We start from the raw sequence: 18,603 nt of genomic DNA on the forward strand, positions 1-18,603 counted from the left end.
GAGAACGATGTAATATGCGAAACCATCTCGTTTTTTTTTTTTTTTCAAGTACTTTTGGCTCATATCTGAGGAATAAACGCTATAGCTTTTTCCAAATATCTCCCTTAGTCTTCAAAACTCAATTTAGCGACTAGCAGGGAAATATTGGAATCGGAGGTATACCAGTCGAATAGACGAATACGGCATCCAAGATGCACGAATGGGCTACTAGTTACCATCACTTACAGACTAGCATTATGGATAAGAGTATATATTTATTCTACTAAGCCGTTTATGCACTAATGGCTGTTATATTATACAGCGTTCTTGTTAACGTTTGTCTCTTTCTTTGCGTTTTACTGATGGGCGCTATTAACAATTGGCCACTTCGCGACACCACTTCTCTGAAGTAATTAAATTTTACGTGCGAAATTTCTGCATTGTAGCCACAAAAATCTCTTAATCTGTAGTCTCTTATTAATTTTAGTATCAAATAATATACTCAAAACACTTTATTGTACTTGGTTTGTAACCTTAAACCGGCTATATGACGGTTTTCATCCGGCCTTGCAACGTGTTCTTGTTATTCAGTAATATTTCTTCCTATTCGTAACGTATGTGTCTGTTCTACTGTTATGTTTTTCATTTATTCTGCATCAATAAATATCTCAGCAATTATTGGCTTTCTCTCATATTTACATTTACAAAATCCTTGAGAGAAAAAAAGAAGATATACCCAATATCAGTTGATGTATTACTTGGGTGCCAGAGCCATCATCATGCCAGGTGAAAGAATGCTCAATTATAAACGCAATGTTTTACATGATAATGACACATTAATATAACTATCTGTTATAATAATCGTATACTTCACTATTAATTCCTAAATTAAATCTATATGTAAAATTACTTACTATTCTTTGATAAGCATCGTCAGCTTCCATACACATGGGGCGGACTACAGAATGACGTAAGAAGCGCCTCACCCGGATGTTACAAAGGAAAGGTGACTAAGCCTAAACGGAAGAGCAGGAAACAAATGAAAATCGACAGTGCACAATCAGGAGCAATTAAGATTTCTTTTGTACCTTTTCCTGCATCTATGCCATGTATCTGTCGGGCTCTTTTTTTTTTACTTTTGTATATTGAAAACACTGATCTGTAATATCAGTATTTTTCAAATAGATTACATTAGGAATTAACTTGTTATAATTATTTAAAAGCCTACTATATAACAACACTTTAACTAGTAGTGTCATTCGGTCGGTTGTTATAATTTTCCCTCCCCCTCTAAACCAGTATACCGTACTTACATGAAAGAAAAAATCAATCACTAATTTTGAGAATCTAATGTACATTTCTTTTATTCAATTTTTAAGACAATTAAGTCATACTGCAGCTGAAATATGACTCTTTAATTTTCCCAGCATCTCATTAATAGGATTTTGTTGATGTGCAGTTCGTTTCTGTAATGTGTTGGTTTACTGTCAGAAACGCAATTTTTGAGTTGCACTGACGCAAACTGACAGGAAATGCAGCCTCTGATGAAATATTGCAGCTTTACGTCTCAGGGTTAAGCTAGGTTGCCATGCTGCAAGAATCTTGTAGCTGTCATTGTTTATTGTTTATTGTTTACACAGTTTACAACTTTCTGTAAGCAAGAAATACATCCCATTCATGCAGCACTGCACTCTAGTGGCCAAATTGTGAATCTTCTCATTAAAAACGCGTATTTTGGCGCGCGTTCCCTGTTCGTCCAAAAGAATCCGTCGTTTCGGAAGCGGTGGAAAAAAAAAATCTTTGTGTCAGTAGGAGGACCATAGCAGGTAGCAAGCAAGACACCTAGAAAGTTACACATGGTTTGACTCCTTGCAAGATGAAAAAGTTGTTGGATGTCCCTTTCAAGACCGTGTTTCCATTTAGAAATATTGTAGGGTAGCAAGATTTTTTTAATGACAGCTACAAAGATTCTTGCAGTATGGCAACATAGCTTTAGGCTAAAGGAGATGAATGATCATAAAAGGTAGTGATGCAATTAAAATGTGGTAGGAAACAAGAAAACCCACAGACACGATGATTTTCATCATAAACTCATTTCCCGTTGAGTTCTTGTGTTAAGGCCAGTGCCAGTGGTGCTATTCAGCCGATTCGCCGAACCGATAGTTAAAGTATTTCCAGTTCTCAGAACCGTTTCTTATATCCAGAGATAACAGTAAATTTTACCCAGATATACTCAGGAACAGTAAATTTTAATTTAATTACCGTAAACTGGGTATACTTTGGCCCATTTTTTTTTTAATTTTCAAAATTCCTATTCTAATATCTCCTAAAATTAGAGAGGTAATTTATTGACATTTCTCTTTGTTAAAACGCAATCCTTTGGCTTTCTTTTGAAAGCTTTAAATAATCAGCGTGACCAAGAGTGATGATAATAGTTTTAATTTTTTGATGCCATGCAAGATTTTTCATGGTTGGAGTAACTTTAGCCCATTTGTCAAAATGACTAATTAATACACGAAAGTATTATTGTAACATTGTATTTAAGAAACAGAAGAGAAGAACAGATTATTATAAACACATTGGGAAAATTACCAATGTTTTTACTCAATTTCAATCGAAGAGAAATATCGTTCAGTGAAAATATTTGTATTCTACTTAGGTGAATACGAAGCATGTATGAAAGAACGCTACAAATTTTTGAATACTTAAAAAAAATACCGATATTACAAACATAGGTGTGAAATCGCTTTACAAGCATAGGTGTGAAATCAATTTAGAGGCAAACAAAAATATCGTTCAATGAAAATCTCTCAAAGTGGATGAATACGAGGAAGGACCCAAAAGAAACGGGACTTTCGTTCTAAAAACAAAAAATAATAATTTATTACTTTTTTTAAAAAAATTCTTTCAGTCTCCTTCAAAGTATTCTCCATTAAATGCGATTCACTTCTCCCATCTTCTTTCCCACTGTTTGAAGCAACTCTGGAACTTTTATATCGTCCAATGCGCTCTGCGAAGTTCTTTTTACAGCCTCTACACCAACAAAACATTTTCCTTTTAGATTTTGTTTAATTCTCGGAAAATGTCATCATATTGGTCAAACAGTTTGGATCACTTTCAATCTGATTTTTCAAATCCTGGCTCAAATTCAGATGAATGATTTGATCCTGTGTGAGTAGGCGAGAAACAAACTTAGCGGCAACATGTCTCATTTGCAAAACCTCACGCTGGCATGAGCTCCAACTCACTCCTGCCTGTTTCGAAATATCATCGATCATGAAACGACGATCCTCACTGATTTTGGGGCAGGTTTGTTCGATGTTTTCGTCGTTTCGAAATGATGAAGAGCACCCAGAACGAGCATGATCTTCAACACTCATCTCACCACACTTAAAGCGCCCAAACCACTCAAAAAAATATGTGTGGTTCATAGTATCCTTCTTGAAAGCCTGTTGAAGCATTTGGTAAATTTTCGTTTCCGATTTTCCAAGTTGGAAGCAAACATACTCCTTGTTCCTTTGAATCTGCCATAACGATTTCGCAGGCGGCAAACGAGAACAGTTGAGAAAAACAATAATACACTTAAACGTTAATCTCCTACGCAGACGCCGCTTTGCCAACTGATCTGGGAAGGTCTCTACTAGACCCACCTAGCAGGAGAACTCTCTACTATTCCTAGGAACGGCAGCGCTCTTTCAATCCTGTTTCTTTTGGTTCCCGCCTCGTACTTAACATCAAAAATAAGAGCACCATATTCTTCATTGCGGTAGAGTACTTGATCGGTACCATACTGCTGAGTTTTAGGAAGAAAATTCTTGCAATTCAGGCACTGTATAAAGTCCTCGTTTAGAAGCTAGTGGAAGTTAATCTTCCTTATTACACCGTACCGTACCACTTATGCACCATTTCATCTTTAATATTGGGCCATTTCCAACACTGAAAGTATGGGCCAATGTTGCCCCACGCAATTAAACGCTTAATAATTTTCGCGTAATTGAGCGAACATTTAAGGCGTTAGCTTATTAATATTCGTTAATGAACATGTTTTTATATTGTACTTACTTGTGCATTGAAGTTGTGTCACTTTAATTCAATGAACAAAAGTTGAGGAACTTAAAATATAATAAATGTTTAGTTGCTAATAGTTGCTAGCGTTTTGATTCCCACGTTCCGGAAATAAATCACTAGCCCCAATATTCATGTGTTCTCAATGTTGTAATACTTCGATCCACAAGTTTTCTTACTGGTAAAAATAAATTAATTAATTAATTACTACTACTACTACTACTACTACTACTACTACTACTACTACTACTAATAATAATAATAATAATAATAATAATAATAATAATAATAATAATAATAATAATAATAATAATAATAATGTAGGAAAAAATAAAATATTTCTTTTCCTTTGTGCCAAAGTTGTCGTTAAAGGGTCAAAGTATACCCAGTTTAAGGTACCTTTGTTTTTAGAAATTCTTCAGCTACAGGGTTAAACTTATGATCTCTCAGAATAATCTCTTCTTTCATTATCTCAAGTGTTCTTTCTTATTTCTTAATTCCAAATGTTCAGATATCAAGAATGAGAACTGGGATCACATGAGTGTAGTGTTGAGCAAGGGTGCCCATTAGGGAAGCAAGGTGGGGCGCTCGCCCACCCTTGAAGAAATTGTACTTCGGAATATCGAAAACTCAATTGAATTTTTAGAATAGTTACAGCAAAATTTGAAACTATATTTGAAATGTCGCTTATACTTGCCTCTTCTTGGAAACCACAACATGGGCACCCTTGGTGTTGAGGGTTCTTTATGTTTGAAACGCATACACATCATTGTCAACAATATTGTTAATCCAATGCTGGATTAAGATTTTTCCAATATTTGTTGACATTCATCTAGGCCTATCTTGAATAATTTGTTTCCAAGATAGTACAATGCTACCTGATTTCGTCACACTAGGCCCGTATCCAGGGGGGTCTAGGATGGCCGGGCTACGCTTGCAAATGAACAATAATATGGCGATGAATTATCATCGGGCCCCTCTAACTTCAGCCGCTTCCCCCACCTACATTTTTGGGCTGGTTACGGGCCTGTGTGTAGGTCTCGACTTGTAACTTCTGGTGCCTGAATCGTTTACCAAAAAAAAAAAAAAAAAATAAATAAATAAAATAAAATAAAATAAAAATAAAAAGTATCTTGTTATATATTACCGTTTTTGTTCTATGGCGATAAACATTGAAACGTTAAATGGCTAATTTCAATCTCTTCTGGTTTGAATAGAGGGTTAACGAAGCAGATAGAACCTATTCTTGAGATGCTAAATCAATTGCGGAAAACTGTATTTTGACAGTATTAACCGTTTTTGCTCTACGAAAATTAATATTGAAACCGGAAGTAATGGTAAATTTGAACCACTTCCGGTTGTAGTAGAGTGTTGTAGATAGTCATGTTATGTTGTCTTGGGACACTGAATCTTTACCACAAAAAAAAACTGCTTCTCGTTATCTGTTACCATTTTCATTCAACGGCTATAAACGTTGAAACTGTTATTGAACCGGAAGTGACAGTAAATTTAAACCACTTTCGGTTTTGGTAGAATGTTGTGGATAGTCATGATGACATGTTGTCTTGAGACACTAAAATGTTTGTAGGAAACAGCTTCTCGCTATCTATGGCTCCAGAAATTATTAATTTGAACCACTTCTGATTTGAATAGAAAATAACCTGAGAAAATGGGAACTATCTTTGGGACTTGAACCGATTGCTAAAGTCGTGTTTCGATATCTCTTACCGTTTTTGTTCTGATACCTGTCAACCACAAAGTCGTTCTATAACACTTCCGACACTTATGCAAAGAATTAGCTTGGAAGTCTAACACTACGATAGACTTCCAAACTTCACAAATTCAATCTCTAACTTTTAATACATCTATAACTGCTGGCTGCAATAGAGGAATACGATCAAAGATAGAACCTGTTCCTCGGACGCTGAATCCATCTCTAAAAGGGTCGTTAGGGGCTGCGGTGGCTCAGTGGTAGAGCACTCACCTATGGTGCGGGGGGTCCCTCATTCAATTCCAGCTTCCGGTAAGTGGACTTAGCGGTGGGTTCTTCTGTTTCCTCCCACTTTCATCATTCCATCATCATAATCCATTTCGTCACCATTACCGTCTTCCTTCGCCTCGGTGCATAAACTTAAAAAAATAGCAATGGCTTTAACCAGAGATTTCTATGTTCTAACATTAAAATTGAAGGGTTTCTGACAAAAAAAAAAAAAAAACGACGAAAATCATAAAATTGCAAAAGTGAGAAAAGAACGTATATTTTCATCCCATAAGTACCGAATTTTGTGATGTTGCTTCTAAATAGTCTGTAAGCACCATTAATTTTATCGGAACGCATCGAATGATACCAAATAATATGCTTTGGCTGTGAGGATGGAAAATGCATAGGGCTATTAGTAGTGTTTTTTTTTTTTTTTTTTTTTTTTTTTTTTTTTTTTGCAGAATTAAATAAAAATTCCACTATCCAATGCATATTAATACTGGTGGGCCTACAGACTAGATGGCTCACGTTTAAAATACTGAAAACGGCGCCCCGGAGTGTGTAAATCCGCCATTTTGAAAACAATCCGTCATTTTGAAGATGTCCGTCCGATCGCCACCAAACTCAATAAGGCAAATTTAGATTAACGCGTGCTTCTTCCCACAAAATTTAAAGTGCAGAAAATGGCTCCCTATAGCATAGATCCCTGCCATTGTGAAAATTGCTGCCATTTTGAAATATTTTGTCAGATCGCTCTCAAAAGCTATACAAATGTTGAGTGTGTCGTGCTTCTATCCTCAAAACGCCCAGATGAAAGAACGAAAATTCCGCGCTGTAGCGTGGATGCCCGCCAGTTTGAAATAATAGCCGCCATTTGGACATTGTACACCGAATTGCTGAGAAAAGCTATTTCAGGTGTCTTCTGATTTCACTCTCAAAATTTCAAGATAAAAGATTGACAATTGCGCCCTGTAGCCTGGTACAGACGGAGAGACAGACAAACGAACAAAAATGTAGATCGAGTCGTCCCAAGAGCCTCGTGTTGAGCAGAGCGCTCTCGCGGCAACTGCATGAAGTACCATTGACTAGTGGTGTTGTTGCTATAAAGGTAACCAAGGTAGTTCTGTCGCTTTTTCACCCAGCACTTGGAACATCGATATGTCACCTAAGACGTACCTGGAAGATCGAAAATAGTCCCCATCAGTATTGACAACCTTCTCCCAACGTTCTGAAAGGACATGGGTTCCATCGCGGTAAAACCTGGTGAGTCGTGAAGCGAAGAAGGTATCAAGTGCATTTTGCACCTCTACTAGGGATTTAAACTGGCGTCCTCTAATGTGATTGTCCAAGAAATGGAACAGGTGATAATCGGACGGTGCAATGTCCGGAGAGTATGACAGATGCAATAGTGTTTCCCATCTAAAGCGTAGAATGGTGTACAAGGTCATCCTAGCCACGTTGCGCTTAGCGTTGTCTTGTAACAGGATGGCCCCTTTGCAATTGAGAACTGCTGGCTCCAAATATTTGAGTTTTTATTGAACATGGCTCAACAGCTGCCAGTACACAGTTGCATTGATGCACTGACCAGCTGGTAGCAATTCCCGATGCACGATGCCGCGAGCAGTCTATCAAACACACAGGAGGACCTTCTTTTGGTGCAGTACTGGTTTCGGCTGATTTGGAACCAGTTCATGGGATGCTAACCAATGATGATGCTAACCAACGTGGAGTTTCGTACAGATCCCACTTCTCATCACATGTAACACTCTGTCCAAAAATGGCTCCTTACTCAGACGAGACAACAAAGAAACACAGGCGTCTGCTCGCGTTGCCTTCTGGCCCGGAGTCAAATCATGGGATCCATTGACCCAACTTGTAGTGTTTCTCAAGTTAATGAAGGTGCTGCAGAATGGTTTCTCCACTCACACTGAATTGTAGTCCAGTTCCTCACATGTATGGCCACTGTTCACCTAAATTGCTGCCTGAAGATCTTCATTTTTTACATGTGTTGGTCTTCCAGCACGTGGTACGTCTTCGAGTGTTTCGTCACCGTCCTTAAACTTGTTAAACCACCGCTGCACTATCCGCGTAGTCACGACACCCTCACCAAAGGCCTTGCATATCTTCCGCCCCGCTGCAGCGACGTTTGACCCCAGTTTGAACTCGTACAGCATACACGCTCTGTGGAGGTCCCCTATTTTCTCTATCCTTACGCAAGTTCACTGTGTAACTGAACTGCCACAACCAGGAAGTATGTTGGATATACCCACACCAACAACTGACCCCGCCTTATCTCCATTCGCATTCAACTCGCGGTGTGAGGGCCAATTGAAAGACAGACCTCCACAAAAAGCGACAGAACTTTTTGGTTACTTTTATAGAAACGTTCTAAACTTATTTATTTATTTATTATTTATTTATTTATTTTTGCCGAATTGTCGTATTTTTAGAGGCTTCTAGAATACGAACTGTGGTGTTTTTGACGAAATTGGTTGTTTAATCCTGTGCGTAATGCTGTACACTACATGACAGCACCTCTAACTCTTTTTCGATTTTTTGTAGTTATGGGGTTTTCTGTGAGAAATCCCTCAAGTGTACGCTTCTAATCTACCATTGATTCCCTTGCTCGCTAAAATTGAAGGAGCAACAACAAAAAAGAATAATTATGTTAAAAATAAATTTATTTCAACATCTAGTTGGGAAACATGAATTGAGAGGTAACAGATTCTGATTTCCTTCTCACGTAATTGAATTCACCATCATTTTCTATCATTATCACTGGTAGGTCAATTTTGAAACAAATTTAGAAGTTTCCATCTACTCTTGTGCTCTTCATGTTGAAACACAAATTATCCCTTTTTTTATACTATCCATTAATTGAAATATTCTCTCCTTCCGCATACTTTCCATCTCGTCACATTTGTTCTCCAACAACGACTTAACTTCTTTCTGATTATCTCCAATAAGGCTATATTCTTTACCTTCTACAGGGTGTTTCAAAACCACACCGACAACGTTTGGGAGGTGATTCCTGACACCAAGATAAGACAAAAAGTATAGACCAAAATGGATGCACAAACGCTTCTTTTCGGAGTTATAGACTGCCGAAATAATAAAAAAATGAACTTTAAAGATCTATAGCTCGAGTACTATGGAACCTACCGTAGTCAGGTCAAAACTTTTTTATTTAGGAACTAGTATGTGCTCTATCCAAATATCCATGTCTCAGAATCCTGCAGTGCTTCCGCAACAATCTTTACAGAGGTTGTTGGTGAGTACTTCAAATTACATGTCCGTATTCAAACTCCCTCTATAAAAATTGTTGCGTGAGTGCCTTAGGATTTTGAAACGTGATATTTTTGGATAGCGCACATATTAGTTTCTAAGTGAATTCTTGTCCCGACTATGGTAGGTCCCATAGTATTCATTTCCCTTTGAAGTTCATTTTTTCAGGTTTTCGGCAGCCTGTAACTCCGAAAGGAAGCATTTGTGCACCTTGGTTGCTCTATGCTTTTTGTCTTGTCTTGGTGTCAGGAATCACCTCCCAGGAATCTCGTTGTCGGTGTTGTTTTGAAACACTCTGTATATTATGCTCAATACCTATTGGCTGTTCGTTTCACCCAGCTGTGTCTCTATTCTTTATATATATACAGATGGTGATCAGAAAAATGGAAACACCTGTAGTTAGCAACACGTCAGATCCATGGGTTGGCAGTGGTGTCGTGGCGAGCGCAGCGCCGGACCGCTGGTGGTGGTGTGTTAGGTCGGTCTCCATACTACGTCAGGCGCAGTGGAACAGCAATGTCCAGTGGCTGCAGCAGACGGAGGTAGTATACAGTGAGAGACCTCTCAGATTTTCAAAGACAGCAAATTGTTGGTGCGCGGTTATGTGGAGTGAGTGTGACGGCAGTGGCTACTGTGTTAGGTGTGTCGCGTGGGGCAGTGTCGAAGGTGATGACGGCCTACACAACACACGGGAAAACCACATCGGGGAAGCGGAACAGTGGGCGGAAGAAAATCATGAGTGACAAGTCACGTCGGGTATTAAAGCGCATTGTCACGCAGAACCGTCGTGCCACTGCGGAGCAAGTGACGGAGGAACTCAATCAGCACCTCCCCCACTCTGTTTCGACATTCACAGTCCGCCGCGAATTACATGACATGAACTTACGGGGTCGTGTTGCACGGGCCAAACCGCTCATCAGGGACCATAACGCTTTCGCACGCCGCAAATGGTGCCGCGGCCATGCAACTTGGACCGTTGAGGACTGCAAACGTATGATATGGTCGGATGAGTCATCCTTCACCCTATTCCCAACCACGGGCCGTGTTTATGTGTGGAGAACGCCCAAAGAAGCTTATGATCTGTAGTGTCTTCGCCCAACTGTGAAACATGGCGGCGGCTCGGTGATGCTGTGGGCCGCAATATCATGGTTTTCATTGGGTCCTGTGGTCACATTTAGCGGACGAATCATTACCAACGATTATGTCGCAATTTTAGGAAATCACTTGCATCCTATGGTCCGGATGTTGTTCCCGGACAATGACGCCATCTCCCACGATGATAATGCACCCATTCACACAGCTGGCGTTGTTGCAGCGTGGTTTGAGGAACATCGGGATGATGTTCAACACCTCCTCTGTCCCGCCCGATCCTCAGATCTCAACATAATTGAACATATGTGGTCCGTCTTGGAAACACGACTCCGGCGACGATTTCCACCTCCATCCTCTCTCACAGAACTGGCCGATGCCCTACACGAGGAATGGTGTAAAATTCCACTTGCTACCATTCATGACCTCTATGCCTCCATCCCACGTCGCATCAAGGCTGTTCTGAAGCCGAAAGGTGGCCCGACATCATATTAATCTGGTAAGTTGCAATTTCGTTCAGGTGTTTCCATTTTTCTGATCACCATATATATATATCGGGTGTTGCAAAATAAGTGTTACAACTCTTGGGAGGTGACTCCTGCTACTGAGACAAGAAAAAAAGTTCTCTTCAACTTTCTGCTATCGGACATAGTTTCAGATCTACAAGGTGCCGAAAGCGTGGGAAAATGACTTTCGGACGCCAATAGTTCAGAAACTATCCAACATAAAGAGGGCGGGTAAAAAAATCACTGAAGAAGTCATACCTGCTCTATTGAATTTTGCATGTTTCACAATCCTACCGTGCACGCGCAAAGGATTCCCCAAAGAAACATAGTGCGTTCCGGATAATCTGCCAAATGAAACTTGGTCTAAATGGATATGAATTAATAGGCTTTCTACCAGATAACAATAATTCGTTTGTATTAAGTCGATATCTGGAACAAATACAAAATGGCGGACATCTTCATGCCCGTTGTGTATGGTTGCATAATCGCCAGGTACTGATGCTGGCCAACAGTGACGTTCTGAGTATTAATTTTAGCGAATTTGTACTCAAATGCTCTAGAAAGACACCTGGAGTGTCGGTAAAGCATAACATATGAAGCAGGGTGATTCACATGTGTGGAAACACTTAACGAAAAATGCCCAGAAATGCACTCATACTCAGTAAACGTGAGTTCAAAGCGTCCGAAACGTAAGGATTAGCGTCAAGAACATGAAAGCCATTGCCAATTCACCAATAATATTCCTTCCAGCCGATGCAATATGATGTGCACGGTTGCATACCAATAAGGATGGAACAACTGAGGCCAAGTTCAAATTGTGCAATTGGACTCACAAAGAAACTGGGTAAACTAAATGAATGTAACTAGTGGGATCGCATGATCGATATTGAAATGTAGCCAATGTGTGCGTTGATATCAACATGTAGCTAATGGATAAATGTCAACATGTCCCACTACTGCTGGGACACCTTCTCACATGCGAAAACTAGGAAAATAACGTTGTACCTTCTGCTATTACATCTGGTGCATCTTTTGGTAGAACGTAACTAGAACACGATTGTATCAATGTCCCTCTTTGTTTGGGACATTGTCCCACAGTCGACACATATAAAAAGAAATCTCTTAATGCATGGTTCAAATTCTGATAGAGCGTGAAAATAACAAACTTGTATAACAAACTTATGGGAAAATAACAAACATATGACGTACTCGAAATATAGGAAAATACCTCCAGAAATTCGTATCTTACACACAGTGTACATGCCAAGACAAAGATGAAAATGAACCGATTTGGCACATTTAACACTACAGCTGGAACACCATACATATTGAAAATAAAATGACATGAGAAATAGGAAGACACGTATTAAAGCTCTGATTGTTTACAACTATGCAGTAGGAGTAACAAAATGAAACACACAAGTATGTCGGGAGCTGTACAAGAGGGCTTGCCAAACAAAGTGGGTACTCCTCAAACAAATGAATACAGAGAAAGTGAGGCTCCTCCGAACCTCAGGGCTAGAGCGCTCGCTTTTTCTCGCGTGGTCGCAGTTTTCAATCCTACTGGGAGCCCACGGCCTCAGATTCAAGACCCGAGTAGTTATTTTCCTATTTTTCGCACGTGGGACGATGTCCCAGCAGTAGTGGGACATGTTGACATTTGTTCATTAGCTACATGATGATATCAACGCACACATTGGCCACATTTCAATATCGATCATGCGATCCCACTAGTTACATTCATTTAGTTTAAACAGTTTCTTTGTGAGTCCAATTGTAAAATTTGAACTTGGCCTCAAATGTTGCATCCTTATTGGTATGCAACCGTGCACATCATATTGCATCGGTTGGAAGGAATATTGTTGGTGAATTGGCGATGGCTTTCATGTTCTTGACGCTAATCCTTACGTTTCGGACGCTTTGAACTCACGTTTACTGAGTATGAGTGCATTTCTGGGCATTTTTCGTTAAGTGTTTCCACACATGTGAATCACCCTGCTTCATATGTTATGCTTTACCGACACTCCAGATGTCTTTCTAGAGCATTTGAGTACAAATTCGCTAAAATTAATACTCAAAACGTCACTGTTGGCCAGCATCAGTACCTGGTGATTATGCAACCACACACAACGGGCATGAAGATGTCCGCCATTTTGTATTTGTTCCAGATATCGACTTAATACAAACGAATTATTGTTATTTGGTAGAAAGCCTATCAATTCATATCCATTTAGACCAAGTTTCACTTGGCAGATTATCCGGGACTCCCTATGTTCCTTTGGGGAATCCTTTGCGCGTGCACGGTAGGATTGTGAAACATGCAAAATTCAATAGAGCAGGTATGACTTCTTCAGTGATTTTTTTACCCGCCCTCTTTATGTTGGATAGTTTCTGAACTATTGGCGTCCAAAAGTCATTTTCCCACGCTTTCGGCACCTTGTAGATCTGAAACTATGTCCGATAGCAGAAAGTTGAAGAGAACTTTTTTTCTTGCCTCAGTGGCAGGAGTCACCCCCCAAGAGTTGTAACACTTATTTTGCAACACCCGATATATATATATATATATATATATATATATATATATATATATATATATATATATACAGTGGCGGATCCAGGATATGATCAAGGGAGGGGCTAAACCATAATTTGCCGTTTTATCCAGTGTAAAGCTGAATTGAAGCCCATTTTATCCAGTGTAAACCTGAGCGTCAAGGGGGGGGCTATAGCCCCGTAGCCCCCCCCTTAGATCCGCCCTTGTATATATATATACTTTTTCATTGCCTTTTCCTAATGTCACGTTTTTGCTCCTACAGACCAAAATTTTGATTTTTTTTTTTTTTATTTCCAAACTATGCTATGCATAGCTAAATGTTGGAAGTCTTATTGAATGGCTATGTCCGTCCGTCTGTCTTTCGACAGGTATCATAGAAAAAACGGTAAGTGACATCGAGATACGGTATTTTGAAATTGATTCAGCTTTCCAAGAATAAGTTCCCCCTTTTTTCTTTAACCCTCTATTGAATTTGGAAGCGTAAAATTAACCATTTCGGGATTCAGCACATATCGCCATAGAACAAAAATGGTAATGGACAGTGGTAAGCAGCTTTTTACAATCTATACAGGATGTTAAGAAAACATATCATCATAGCCCACAACACTCTACCAAAAGCAGAAGTGGTTGAAATTTACTACTACTACCGGTTTTAATACTGATTTCCATAGAGCAAAACAATAAAATATATCGAGATCATGAGCACTTGAAGGGGATCAGGGGGGTGCTCCTGGCTCACGAAAATGTATACGTAAATACCAAAATACCAGACGTAATATAGCATGAAGATGTGCCCCCTAAAAAATTTTCTTTGGGTGCCGGTGATCGAGATACAGTTTTTTAAAATCAATTCAGTTTCCCAAGGGTAAGTTCTATCTCCTTTCTTAACTATCTATTCAAGCCTGAAGTGGTTCAACTTTACAATTTCTGATTTCAACGCAGACTTTATTAAATCGCTTGTATTTCACGTTAGACCTTGTAACATTATGTACCGCGCGTTGTGATTGGTAGACGTCAGCTATGTGGTTTCTGCATCATGACAACAAATTTGGATAATCTGATAACAATGTAATTTTCCGTGTATTTTTCGGATACAGTTGCAAATCAGTTGGGCTCAAAACATGACATTTTGGTATAAATCACCCGGACGTTCGGAGTCGTTGAGTTGAATAAAGTAGTATTGCGCGAACTTCGTAAGATGTTGTCGGTTAGGGGGATGCGGCACAGGATCGACACGGCATACGACCGACAATTCAGCTCAGAAACCTGTTTCGGTCCTGTGCCGTGTCGATCCTGTGCCGTTTCGGTCCTATGCCGTGTCGATCCTATGCCGTGTCGATCCTGTGCCGTTTTGCTTTCACGCCGCTGCTCTGAAATAATTTAACTTTTAATCATGTGCCTAAAAAAATAATATTTTTATTATCTGTTTAATCTTTGCTCTTACAAATTATAAACTCCTGTCGATTCTATGCCTGTGCAAGTTATATGCATAGAATACGTACGATCGAAACGGCATAGAGCCGACACGGCATAGGAACGAAACGGCACAGGATCGACACGGCACAGGATCGACACGGCACAGGATCGACACGGAATAGGAACGAAACGGCACAGGATCGACACGGCACAGGATCGACACGGCGCAGGACCGAAACGGCATAGGACCGAAACGACGCACGATCATCCCCACTGCGTAGTATCTATAAAACCAAATATTTATTTCTCATAAAAGCAATCAGAGACCTGTCAATTGATTTTAAAATATAAGAATTATAAGATATTTACTATATGAATATTAATAATTGTGAGTGACAAAAGAATGATAGTGCTAAATGGACAAAATATAATTTCTTGTGTGCTTGGTCAAAAGCATTTCTATATGTATGGAATACTTATATTTATTATTATTATTATTATTATTATTATTATTATTATTATTATTATTATTATTATTACGTTTTAACTCGTTTTGAAATCATGGCCTGATTCCACTAAAAAGCGAAAGCCATGAGAAATGTAAGCTAAGTAGTAATATGGAATACTTTTAATGTTGCTCACTAGAGGAAACATGCTCGCATGTCTTCTCGTCTCGGTATCGAGACCACAAGAGACTTTTTTAATAAGAAGCTCAGTTGGGAAGTAATAACTGAGCCGATGGCTCGAGCCGGTTCGCTTGGGGTGAACCATCGGCTCGAGCTGGCTTGGTTGGATGAACCATCTGCTCGGTTCGGCTCATCTGGGCCGAAGGCTCTTGCTGACACGGTTCGGTGAGCTGTTGGCTCGGCTCACTTCTCGGTTCGGGTCCATAGTGAGTGAGCTGTGAGCCCAGCTGCTCAAGTTGTTTACAATTGTAAACCCGGGCCGAACAGTTTTGAAGATATTTGGCCAGTGTCCTATAACTTTTAACAATGTTTGGCTCGAGCCCGAATACTCAACCTAAACCCTCAACCCAAATTCACAAGCTCGTGAACAATATCCTTGACTCCTAGAATTCACGACTACCGAGGTTAGCAATCAACTAGTTTTTTAGTATTCAAACACAGACCGCGTTTCTTTCATGTTTAAACACAGTGTTGTTATAATTATAATTATAATTATTATTTATTATTATTAATAATAATAATAAAAGTTGTACTAGTAGTAGTACTAGTATCATTGATAACCTATATTGTCTATGCAAGATACTTGAAGAGAATACTCGAAACTACAAACCAGATTTGGTTCGACTCGACCCGAATTCGAGTCGAGTTGGAGGAAATTTTTCGAATCGCGTTCAAAGATGTCTGTTTTTAGTCGAATCGAGTTTCAAAGAATACTCGCTCGTACTCACTCGTGCCCATCGTAGGATGACCACATTCTAACAATCGAAAAGTAGGACACAAGTATAATAGTACTGTATATGATATCTTACTGCGTCGGCAATACGCATATCATTATTTCAATTAATGTTAACCTTAAGTTAATGAACATTTTTGTTAAGAAGAAGCACTGAACAAAATTATTAAAGGAATTAAACACAACTCCAAATGCTTTGATGAATAACAAATTGGTTTATTTTATGAACGTACAGTCAAAGTTCGTGTTGGGCTAAATAATAATAATAATAATAATAATAAATTTCGAAGCGTGGTATTATTTTAAGAAATGAAAGAAAATTTAGACCGGCACAAAGGAACTTCTATTTAACTTGGTTAGCATCACTGTCATAAGTTCAATAAGAAACCTTTCCTACTTTACCGATATCTCAACAAGGCCTTCTCAGTAAAAGCGATGTATTGTAAAAAATGGTTTGTTGATTGTTCTCCATCCCTAGTCTTCTGAGGAGTGTTAAAAAACACAGCGGTTCATCATTCAGGAAAAGAGTGTGTTTGATTCAAAATATTGTGAATAAAGAATGAAACATTAAGATATTGCAAATAAATTAACTCTGGACATTTCGCAGGACATTTTAAAGAAGAAGGATATTTCTCGATTTCCTAGACATCTTCGCAACACGCAGGACAGCTCTTTGAAAAACAGTACTGTACTGCGAAAATCAGTACGTCTGGTTACCCTAGCCCATCCGTACGAGTAACGCAGTATGGCATTTTAGCCAATGTTACCTTATATGAAAATATTCATAACTTATAGCTGTCAAGTAAAAATGTGTCCTTGCATTTACATAAAGCAATTCAGAAAGGGCAATAATAATAATAATAATAATAATAATAATAATAATAATAATAATAATAATAATAATAATAATAATAATAATAATAATAATAATAATAATAATAAAAGCGATAGTAATAGTAGTACGGAAAATTGAAGTGATAACATTTGTTCACATATTCTAAGTTTCAGACCTAAAAGTAACGCGTTACTTTCGAAGTAAAGTAACAGTTACTTTTTGGGGGCAAGTAACGCGTTACATTTTAGGAAAAAGTAAAGTAACTTGTAACGCGTTACATTTTTACATGTAACTTACCCAAAACTGTCCATGGGAAAATTGTTCACTGCTCGGGCCAAGATTGTTTCTGACTGTCGACAGATGGATGTCGTTTATGGCAGACCTTTGCCTGAAGTACTGCCCAAAGTTTGTAGTCCAACGGGTTAAGATCCGGGCTGCTAGAAGGCCAATCAATGGTAGAAATGAAGTGAGGGACGTTCCGCGCCAGCCAGTCCTAAGTTGGTTTCGCTGTGTGGCCTGGAGCGGAATCCTGTTGGAAGGTCCACCTTTCTCCAGGGAACATGGAAGCAGATAGTGGTTACACTATAGGTGTTAGCACTGTGTTCTGGTATACATTGGCAGATGTTTTAACACCTTGTTCGCAAAAATACAGCTGGGTTGTGCTTGAGTAGCTCACTCCCCACCAAACCATCACTGAGGCAGCATGATGTGTTGGGTGTCATCCAGAAGTCCTAAACGGCAGAACTCCTAAAAATATAGGCACTAGACCTGAATTTTAGTACTTCTGCAGTTTAGGACTTGTGGCACGGTATGATTTTTAGGATTTCTGCCGTTTAGGACTTGTGCCGCGATATGATTTTTAGGACTTCTGGCGTTTAGGACTTCTGCCTTTTAGGACTTGTGCCGTTTAGGTCTTGTGCCTTTTTCATTCACTTGCTTTAGTTCTGAAATTCGCCACCACCCCACGAAATTGCGACGATGCAGCAACTAGTTGGCAATAATGTCACGAACGTAGCTAATTCCAACAATAACAACTATATTTGTACTACTAAGATTATTATTATCACTATCTGTTCTGCACTTATACGTGAATTACATAATACAACTTATTTCATTATAAGAATTAATTACATAATTAGTTAAGAAATTCGTTTCTTTCGAATGGAGATACGAGAATCCCAAGACAAATTCCTAAAACAAAAATAAATAAATAAAAAATTGAAAAAATGTTTAAAAAGCATATTTTACCAGACTTCTGAAAGCAAGAAAACATTCAGAATTTCAATATATACTGTGTGGAGCGAATTTTATTAAGAGTAAGACAAAAATCCACCAAAGTTTACTTAATTATGACAAAAGCTCACTAGACATTTCACGAGTGAACATTAAATACCAACTGTATACATAAAGAACGCAGTAAATTTAAAACTGAACAAAGAACATTTATTATGAAATACAGTGGGTGACATTCATA

General features: G+C 38.8%; 1 protein-coding gene across 3 annotated transcripts in view; it reads right to left on the reverse strand.

The window, feature by feature from the left end:
* The window catches only part of vib (phosphatidylinositol transfer protein vib), a 159,145-nt gene extending 158,125 nt beyond the window's left edge, over nucleotides 1-1,020 (reverse strand). For all 3 annotated transcript variants that reach the window (XM_081768847.1, XM_081768845.1, XM_081768846.1), the window contains exon 1: nucleotides 894-1,020. In XM_081768847.1, the coding sequence (XP_081624973.1) occupies nucleotides 894-910 (17 nt within the window). In that variant the 5' untranslated portion in view covers nucleotides 911-1,020. The remainder of the gene's footprint in view (nucleotides 1-893) is intronic.
* Nucleotides 1,021-18,603: the final 17,583 nt, after the last annotated feature.

The sequence above is a fragment of the Thermobia domestica genome, chromosome 8 (assembly GCF_964235325.1).
Source record: "Thermobia domestica chromosome 8, izTheDome1.hap1.1, whole genome shotgun sequence".
Taxonomy (NCBI): Eukaryota; Metazoa; Arthropoda; class Insecta; order Zygentoma; family Lepismatidae; genus Thermobia; species Thermobia domestica.